Below are 10,612 nucleotides of genomic sequence, written 5' to 3' on the forward strand. Positions count from 1 at the left end.
GCCTGACTTGCATATGACCCCAATCTGCCCTTCTTATGGCTTGAAGCCATAACCTCCGCCGGTTTTTGGCAAAAGCATGCTTCCCCCTAGGTATGTTAAACATCAGGCACCCATGTTTCTTGCTCTGTTTGTACAATTAACCGCGCAACAACTCCTTGGCATTTTGACTTACGCTATGCTGCTACTACTACTACTAGCTACACGAAACACGTCTTCTTTCTGCCCCCTGGTTGCATGCGCAAGCAGTGATGACGTTGCCGAGAAATCCATGTATAGAACGGACCATAAAGCAGTGAAGCAAGTGCATTCTGGGATTTGGTGTCTTTCATCCATGAGCCAAAAACACATTTTCTGGTTTATCTCGGCCTAGAAGGCACCAATTTCTGTAATTTGGTTCACATTTCTACTACATAAGTGACCCAATTAAAGATATATTTGTCTTTCCAACGGTGAAATATTTTTAAGCTACCCCATAGTCTGCATAATGCATCACCTCAACCAATAGCCTAATATTTTGTCATTCATCAGCTAAGCCCCCTCCTTGTTCCCAGAATGATACCGAGATTCTGCTGTGTGATTTGTCTTGGTGATTTCTGATTTGTGATAATACTTTCCTGCAAAAGTTGCTGTAGTCTACTTTACATGCCTTTTATTGTTTCGGGAATGTCTCAAAGCTCTACACTTCCGCAACGTCATATCAGGCTACGCTGAACAAAAAACAGACTTTTAACTGTAGTATTTGAGGTTTTGTTTGCTGACCTTCACGTGCTGTGGGAGTGTCCATATTTCCGACAGCATTTCAAGGCGACATAAGAGCAAAAGTCCCGAGGAGCTTCCGCCTCCTCCTCCGCCTCCGCCTCCTCCTCCTCCTCCTGTCCTCGCAGTCAGCTCGCTGTATTTCACCTGCGCTCCCTCACCGAAACTGCTTGGTATGTTTCGGACTTTCCACGCCTCTTCCAAACAAGAGTGACATATCTGCGGGCCATATTTGTACAGCTCAGACCGACTTCAACTCCTCATTTCTTAAAGCTCACCAGAGGTATCCACAGACCCGTACAGTTTCTGTTTAAGGATGGACTCCGCTGCCTTCCTATTGCTGGCTTTCGTGAGCGCCGGGACGCTTCTCCAAGGTAAGCCAAGTTATTTTATGTAGTAGGAATACCTTTCAGAATAGTTTGGACACGATATACTGTGTGTGGTTTTACACAGGTAACTTAGCTAGTCTATTGCCTTTAGCTACTGTAGCCACGTTATGTGTAGTAACTTGGCGGTTATAGCCTGAATGTTAGCTTAATACCTGCAGGGTGAAGCAACCTACACCTGAAGTTACCGCTCTTGATTTATGACTGTGTAGTAGGCTAGCTACTGATGTGTCGTCATATTTACTTCTTTTTACGCTTGTTTGGCTGCAGTGACAGAATAACTTACTAGTTATTCTGTTACGTTACGTGGTGGAAAATCCATCATTGGTTTCGAGGGGTTTCCCCTAAAAAGAAATTTAGCCATTTTCCGTTAAAAAACTAAAAGGAAAGTGTTGCGAATAGAAAGGCGCGTAGATAAACTAAAAGTCTGTATCGTCATAGTATCTCTCGGCCTATGGATTCATCAAGAGCTCTGCCAGCTTTAAATGTTAAGTAAAAAAATCCTGTAAATAACAGGTGGGCAAACTGAATACAGGTGGTTTCACGATCCGCGATCCTCCTAGCCTCTTATTAAAGCCGACCCTGCCCAAACAAACAACCCCCCGCCCCGCATCGCTCTGTGGAGCAGAAATTTGATGCCATGGAGCTGGATTTGAACCCTGGGCTTTGTTTCTAATTAAGGATGTGGTTGTTTGAATCCCAAGACTTTGTTTGTGTGTGTTACGTGTGGCTGCGTGTGTGTTTATTATTGGGTGTGTTTGAATGGGCCTGAAGAGGCCAAAGATAACACACTTCCACATCAAATGACTTTGTCATTCAAGTCAAGTGATCTTATGTGTTTTCCCTCTCAAGGTCTAAATGCTGTGGACTTGTATTTGAAGTGATTGTATTTGACTCTTGTGTGGGATAATGTAACATCTAATAAAAGTAGACTATAAAAAGCAACTGAACATTCTCATTAAATCATACTGAGGGGTACAACCTGGAGCATTAAAAAAAAAGCCCCATGGGGCTAGCAAAGCCCTATTTTGGGAATCAGTGGTTTAGCCCTGTATAATCTCTGATGCTGATAGGGAATGGCTTTTCTTGGTGAGAAAAACGGGCTGGGCTCTGAAAGAGTTCAAACACTATCACCAGCGCTGGCACCACTGACTCACATTGTCTTGTGTCACTAGACAGGATAAGTCAGAATAGATATCCTCCCAGCTCTTATCTCTGAGTTGTGTCTGTGTCACTGGCCATCTCTCATCGTTCACAGAGCTGCTCTTTGTCAGGGTGACTGGAGGGCGGGTGGCTGAGTGGGTGTGTGTGGAGGGAGGGGGTGATTGGTTCTTGGTGTACTCAATACAGCCAGAGTCACCATCTCCATCACTTGATGATTCTGGCCTGTCTCTGGATCAGTGACTTCACAGTAGGAGGGAACACTTTTTGGGGGGTGGGGTTCACATTTCACTCATGATAAAATCCATATTTATCCTCCACATGATGACAGATATAAGCACACTAGATAGCAGCTGAAGTCAGTTTCCAGCTTGATCTGTAGCATTCTTCACATCAAAGAGGGAAAGCTTTCAAAGGGACTTTCAGGCTCAGAAGTTTGAAGCCATGGGAGGCTTTTCAGGGTGACTTTAGAGTGGTAAGCTGCCAGCACAGATGTGAGGGGGTACTGCAAAGTGTGGGCTGTTGGAAAGAAATGTAGAGGTGAATGGTAAACACTGTTTAGAAAAGTCATCATTAGTGACAAAGAATTGCTTTTTAAGAGAACAGGTTTTTCACATTAGGAGTGTAGTGCAAGTGAATTAAGAGCACTTTCACATGATTCAGTAAGATCCCCTGTTACGTGTTAGCAAGCATTTTAGATTGAAGTGGCATTTTATCTCTGCAGTCATTTGTAATAGTACTATAGGGAATAAAAGAGCCATGGGGCTCCAAAAATGTGAACCTCAAGCAACAAAATGCCCCCTTACCTTCATGGCATGCACACACATTCCTGGTTAGATTACTGCTGTATGTCTACCTCGTGAATGTTGCAACAGAAGTTAAAATGATTGTCACATGATAACTTTCTAGAGTTGTGATATTGTGTCTCATAGTAATATCAACCACTGTGCAGTGTTCTGCATCTTATAGCCTTCAAACTCATGGATCTTTTATTCAAACTGGACTTCCTGGATCATATTTTATGTCTCATTGGTAGGCTACCTGAAGCAACACCAACACAGCCCCTCGCTTTGTTTTGGTCTGAACGCCCACGAAGCAATCAGTACTCCATAATAGAGACCTGAAGTCCTGTCCCCTTTATAAGATGGCCTTTCTTCCACTAACCTCAGATAGTGTAGGTCTGCTGTACTTCTCTTTCATTTTCTTGTCTTAAAAGCTGGAAAATAATAGTGTGGTTTCATTTACATTATTTTGGCTAAAACTGCAAGGTCTTAATATTTTACTGTCCAGTAGAGCATTAGAGATACTGTTTAACTAGAATAAAGATCATTGACAGGGACTTTCGATGACGAAGCAGAGAGAAGTGTAGTAAGTAAGTAGTAAGCAGAAACCCACCCTGAGGTGAGGCGGGACTTTGACTCCCTGTTGCAGGACAGATTGGTTTTAGTATTGACAACTCACGTTGTTAGTGTCACAGACTAAAACTCAATTATTGCAACAAAGGGAGTCTCATAATAGATTAGTTTGAATAAAATATAACTTGTAAGTTTTAAATTGTTTCCAGTTTCCGGCCAGTAAAGAGAATCTAAATGATAATTGCTGTTAATGCTACCTGGGAAATATGGAGAAAATCAAATATCACGATATTTTGACCAAATACCTCGATGTCGATATTGCCGCGATATTGTAGGGTTGACTTTTGGTGCTTTCACAAAAAATTTACACAATTAGACTTCAGATGATTAATCATCAGTAATGTGGACATAATGACTAAGTGGGTAAAGGCAAATAATAGAACAGCTGTCAGCCTGGTAAATTTAGAAAATGACATCACTTTACTGTAATGCAGCCTCTAAAACCAGGAAAAGACAACACTTATGTCATATCACTATATTACGATATCCCAAATTTAAGACGTCATCTAGTATCATACTGTATATCGATGTCGATATAATATCGATATATTGTCCAGCCCTAACCCAGCCCCCATTACAGTACCTGTTCTTTTGCTGTCAAGCTTTGATCCTTTTTGAGCATGGATTATAATTCATTCCAGTTAGGCTGTGATTATACACAAGTGCTTTGAAATGGACCAAAGTACCAAATGCGTAGGTTAATAGGTTTAGGTTTTATTATTTAGTTTAGGTTTTATTATTAGGTTAATAATAGGCATATAGGTGAAGCTACCCTAAACCAAACTGCCCTCCTTAAAAAAAGGGGTAGATAAGATAATGGGTGTGGTATGCCGTTGCACTTTTAGTTGCTTTAGCTTGGGGGACGGGATGATTTGAAATGCTATCTCCACCTACCCTGACCTGTAAAACAGCTTGTCTTTTTCTGGAGGGAAAAAATACCTTTGTGGTAGTGGGTAGTGGTGAGGGAGGGGGAGGGGTGCGGGTGGATATGTGAAGAGAAAGGGGGTGCGGAGTCACACTGTCTTCAGTGGCATCTATTTATGTTTAGGTGAAAGTACTGCACGGAGCAAAGGGAGACTAATGACAGAAGAGAAAACAGAATCAGGTCATCTTGACAATATATTTGCTCAGTGGGGATTCATCTTCTCAGTCCCTTTTGTCAAGGTAAGAAGTGTGTCTAATGCTGGGGCCTCACATCAGGCTAGTTTGTGTGTCGGGCAGTACAGTGGGCTTCCCCCGCTGCAGTTTTCAACAACTCCCCCCAACAAAAAAATGCACCTTGCTCACCGAAATGTCCAGAATCAACCAGCAACAGTAGCTGAAACTAAATGAGATCATAGGTAAACCCAGACACACACACACACACACACACACACACACACACACACACACACACACAACCCACATGAGGCAGTATGACTCATGTTGCCCTGGTGAGTGTCAGGTTGTTTCCGTTCTGTAATGATCTCATAGTGACATTTTTCAAGTCCATGGAACTGCATCAAAACAAGAAGTGAAACGCTGTGTTGATTGAAATTCAATGAAGTTTACCTTGCCAAAAACAAACCCTGTGGGGAAATGAGGCAGCAGGGAATGAAAGCAGTTCTAACTAACTCGTATTATCATGCTTCTGCATTCTGATTGACTCAGTTGTTGACGGTCAAAACAAAAGTCAAGCAGTGTGTTCTCAATTTAATCTTAGGACTTTTGTTTTACCAGTAATATTTTTTTCATCATTGGTAGAATTGTCAGATTAAAATGTCTGCTCATTGATGGAAGAACTGTCCCTGGGGACAGGATGAGACTCAGGAAAAAATAACCTGGGTACTGAGGGGTTCTTAGATTATCTATTAAGGAATGTCATTAGACTGTAATAGGGAGTGACAGGAAAGCTTGGTGGCTGGGGGTGTGGGGATCCACAGGTTGGACTCAAAGGCAGTTCAGTTTCCATTTAAAGGGGAAAAAAAGAAAATACTAGAGCTGATGGTGTTGATGGGGGAAGTCGGTGTTGGTAGCAGATCTCATAGCCATAAAAACGTTTTACACTAAAGCAGCGTGAAGAGACATCTGTTATTCTATTACCTTTCTGCAACATGTTTGGACCCTGCTGATGGTGATGGGCTGAAGAAAGCTCTTGCTCCCACCCTGTCTGCAACCGTTAATGGAGTAATTTCAACTGTAACAGAGATGGTGCCTTCTGTTAGACTTAGCTCAAAATCCTCAGGGAAATCTACTTTCTTAATCCCCCTGGAACCACACCTCTTACTGTACATGAAAATGAAAGTTTTAGCAATATTGTTATATTTTTAATTGGCGGTCAAAGGAAAGCTCATGAATGTGGTGTTTAAAAGACATATTTTTTTTCTGTTTTCATATTTGTATAGTTGGTGTGTGTGTGTGTAATTAGGGTCCTGAATGGATGAGTTTGGAATGAGCATGCGGTGCACAGAAACTATTATTTATGTAGGTAAAAGGTTATTCCTACCCAGAAGCCCCAGTTAGGGGCGCAGAGAGGGCCACTGAGAAGCTCTGTTAGATGCACTTTAAATAAAAGATAGAATAAATGTATTTGCAATGTGAAGCTCACTTTGTAGTTGCTGAATACATTAGCCAACTGGTAGAGAGAAGGTGTGGAACAGAATGTGAAGACACTGATCTGTTCGGAGAACAGACCAATCTGGTGAATTTTGGCTTATATTCTGTACTGAAACTAAACCTGATAGTGAGGACTGGAACAAACTGGGACTTATTGAGCTGACATACAAGTCTCCACCCCTTAGCTGAGATATTTGTAAGACTCAGCTGATAGCTGTTGTTGAACTGAATAAACCTCCTGGGATCCTGTTAGAACTCACTTAAAACCCAAAAACATCATAGCCATAAAGGATGCCTTCACTGAGCTTGTACTCTTATGACCAGTGGTCATTGTTGCAGCCTTAGATGTCAGCTGAGAGTGCCCCCTAAAAGGAACCAGAAAGGAGGAAAAGCTCTTTTACCACTGAGTTGATGGAGGTCTGGAGAAAAACCAGTCAGCAGTGCTGCCCTCCCTGGAGATTTCTTATGCTTTTGACTACAGCTGGCTATGAGCCAAAACTGAGGTAAAATTAACTTGGGATTTATAGGAACAAAATAGCCTGGCCTACTGTCATAGACCATTTATCAACCAGCTGTTCATCCAATCAACATTAGAAAGATAAATGATATCCCAACAAAGTCCATGAAAGAAAAGAACTCCAATCTATGAAATCCACACTGAGCAGCACAATAGTGATTAAACATGCTGTATAATGGAGCATTATGAAAACACCAAATTCTCTTCTGAAATGTAACACTTTAAAGTTTCTTTAAATATTTATCACATACCTTTCCAAATATTTAACAGTTACCTTTTGAAATCCACACAAACCACTCTTCACACTGGCATGAATTACATCCACTGCACAGCATCTATTTAAACAGAAAGAAACGTCACGTTTAAAGCTGGTTGGCCTGTTACTCCTGTTATGTCCTTCCAAACCAGTGGTGAAGAACACCAGGAGCAAATGCCAGGAGTTGAGTTCTCATTCAAACTAAACTATGACTGGTGTGTTACTGCATGCAAAATTAATCAGAGCATTCAAGGCCAAATTCCCGCCTAAGTTACTGTATAATTGGCTGCTTTAACCAAATATTTTCTTGTTTCTGTGCTAAAAACACAAAAAAGACCACCTTTTCACCATCGTTCACAACCACAGACACTGGACTTGTTCATGGACTCATGGCGGTGCGTCACTGCAGAATGAATATATGGAAAACACTGGAATTGATATTTGGTTTTATTTTTGGCATAAAAAAAGTATTTTTAGCCTGACAGCCCACCAGGCCTATAGCATTATAGGAGAAACACTAGACTTGCATATTAATGACATGAGTGTGCCTGATATTTGAGATGCAAGCATTTGACCTGTTGTTTGACCTGCATTCATGAGAGGTTCAGGTCAGCTATGCGAGCTACTACAATAAATACTTATACTTACTTATACAATACAATAATGAACTCAGTGATAAGCTGCTTTATTCTTCTTTTACCGGTAATTATTTTTTTCTGAAACTTCAAGTCCACCTGATGCAGATCTGCTGAAAATTGGCTACACAGGGTGCATATTTTATCTGCCTAAATCTTATGTTTTTTTTTAAGCCGGTCAAAATAACTGTGGCATTTAAAAAATCAGGGATAGCCACTCTTTTCAAGATAATTAGATTTCTGAGCGAGACGTCTGCTCTGTGACTTCCTTCAGCTTTTATTTCACAATATTTAATTTCTGCACAGGCAGATTACAAGTTTGCAGACTAATCCTGGACATATTAAACCAGCTGGATTTGACAGAGAAACATGTATCTGAATGCCAATATATAGTGTGACACAGTGTATATGTAGGCAGAACACAAACATGCCTAGGGGGCAGAGGGCACAATGCTGTGCGTTGAACTAATACTGTACAGGCACGGTGATGTGGAGTCTGTGTTGCAACTTCTGCCTTGCTGACAGAGTGGTGGCTGACAACGTGCGTCGCCGAGGAGACAGGAAAGTGGGTCATGTTGACATTGTTTTCTACTTTAATTGGTGCGTCCCAGTGGCTTCACAAAGCAAACATTCATCTTGTGTTTTCCCCTGAGGATTGCTAATGCTTGATGAAAGCACTACAGTTGTAGATGGTCCTGTTTGTGTTAAACCACTTCCAGCTCTCAGATAGTTTGTAAGCATAATAAATAATGGTACTGTTGCTATTGAATGTTGTAATTCAACAGCCAACATGCTTTGGACTCAACAGATTGACTTGAAGGAGCCTGCAAGGGTTTAAACTACAGCTTACAATGCAACCACATGCTCTTAATTAGGATATGCCACTGAAGACATGATGAATAATTTCTGACTTCTTTTATTGTGAAATATTTCATGTATTGTATTACTTTTTGGGTTGTGCAGAGTTTAAGAGATGCTGGGGGAAAAGGTACAGCTTGGTTTGAAACCATGGGTAATTAAAACAGCAATTTTTGTGGAGGTAAGTGTTGTTGCCAAAGCGGCTGTTATTTTTTACAAGGTCTCTGTGTGAATGCAAATCCAAGACAAATTTGAGAAATTCCTCAGGTCCTTTGACATGAATGATGAACACAACTTAATGCATGAGGTAGTAAACATCGAGATGAGAGGAAGTTTCAGCTGCATAAACGTGTCTCTTCGTTTCCAAAGACAGCAGCAACAGCAGTTGCAACATTAGCAATCAGCAGTTTGGGACAACTTGGAAATAAAACACATAGATGCACAGGTGCATCAGTGAGAACCTGATCATACAAAGTGTTAGACGCTAAGTGTAAAAGGTGCTTTTAGTTACTGTGGACCTGCCCTCTGTGTGTGTGTGTGTGTTAGGAGTATGTATAAATATGTCCTTTTTTATCTTCATTATGCTTTATGTTGAATATGCTTAATTTTTTTATTTCTCTTTTTTATATAAGGCACATTAAGTTTCTCTGTAATGAAATGTGCTCTATAAATAAAGCAGCCTTGCTATGCCTTGACATGAGTGTCTTAAGATCTGGCTTAAGGGTACATTGAAAAGAAGACCCTGTTTTCTGGGTGAATCGTGCATTTTGGATGGTATTATCATATTCTGTTAGTAGTTTGTCAGTGTTTTTGTTCCTGCATGCTGCCTGCTCCTATATCCCCGTCTGTCTCGAGCTCTCTGCAGCACTGTTGCCTTGAAAATAATGTTATTTTTAGTTTCATAAAAACGACCCAGAATTCACCAATGTAGGACATTAGGCTACTACAAAACTTCCTGCTCTTATGTCATCTCCTTCTGTTATTTATAAGTTTCACACTGTGAAATGAGTGGTCAAAACGGTTTCATTTCCTATAAGTTCTTCACAATAAAAGTCGTCTGTTATTTTGTTATTTTAATGCTTTTATTATAAAGCAGCAAAATTAGGAAATGTTGGGGCTTCATCAGCAGTAACGTAACGCGACTCCTATAAGCGAACATGAAATGTAAAATAAAGCAGTTATAATATAAACTTCAAGATCCAGTTAGAAGCTACAAACGTACTGAGAGCTGAACACACTGAGACTTTTAAAAACTTAGCTTACTCACCTGTACAGGTCCTGCCACCCGTCAGTAGATCTCCTCATGTCAAGACGCTTTTTATATATATATATATATATATATATGCTACAGTCTGTGGTCAGCACACAGACAGACTGTGGGCAGCGCTTTTTCATTTTTCACTTGATTTATGTGAAAGTAACAACTGACATTATAAACACACAATCAGCCTGTATGCAAACAGTATTGATGTCCGTGTTTATTTGCATATAGAGTGGGGAAGTGAGATCCGATGATAAGTGGTCACTGAGGACGCTTTTGGAGACACATTCTACAGACAGGTGAAAACACACGCACCTAGAGCTGTCCACTTCCGATCGGATCACTCTGATCGGATTTTAATACCAGGTCAGAACAGGCCCGAAAAGGCCTCGCTATGAAGCATTTGTTTGTTTTCAAATTCCTCTAGCATGAGCTAGACCAACTGGGAGCTTCTAACTGTAACATCCTATTTGAGCCGACTGCAGTTGTGTGATATAAACATGAAAGATTTGTCTTCCCAGCAGGCAAAAACTGTTCTTTCAATTTTTGGAATTTTTTTTAACGCACAAGGATTTTAAAACCGCAAACACAAAACAATGTCAAAAATCAAAACTTTAATTCTGAATAAAAAAAGTCAGATAGAACCTTAACATTACAGTGTTACAAAATTAAAATCCTTATTCAGTAGCATTCATGAGGGATTTTGTAGTCTATAACACAATGTTTACAGAATTCCCTCTTTTACTTTCCCCTAGCCACCCTCTTGCTTACT

General features: G+C 40.6%; 1 protein-coding gene across 3 annotated transcripts in view; it reads left to right on the top strand.

Annotated features, from left to right (window-relative positions):
* The first annotated feature begins 871 nt into the window (after window positions 1-871).
* Window positions 872-10,612, top strand: part of alcama (activated leukocyte cell adhesion molecule a) — a 64,491-nt gene continuing 54,750 nt past the window's right edge. For all 3 annotated transcript variants that reach the window (XM_078265650.1, XM_078265651.1, XM_078265652.1), the window contains exon 1: window positions 872-1,130. In XM_078265650.1, coding sequence (XP_078121776.1) covers window positions 1,073-1,130 — 58 coding nt within the window. In that variant the 5' untranslated portion in view covers window positions 872-1,072. The remainder of the gene's footprint in view (window positions 1,131-10,612) is intronic.

This window comes from Sander vitreus, chromosome 13 (genome assembly GCF_031162955.1).
Source record: "Sander vitreus isolate 19-12246 chromosome 13, sanVit1, whole genome shotgun sequence".
Taxonomy (NCBI): Eukaryota; Metazoa; Chordata; class Actinopteri; order Perciformes; family Percidae; genus Sander; species Sander vitreus.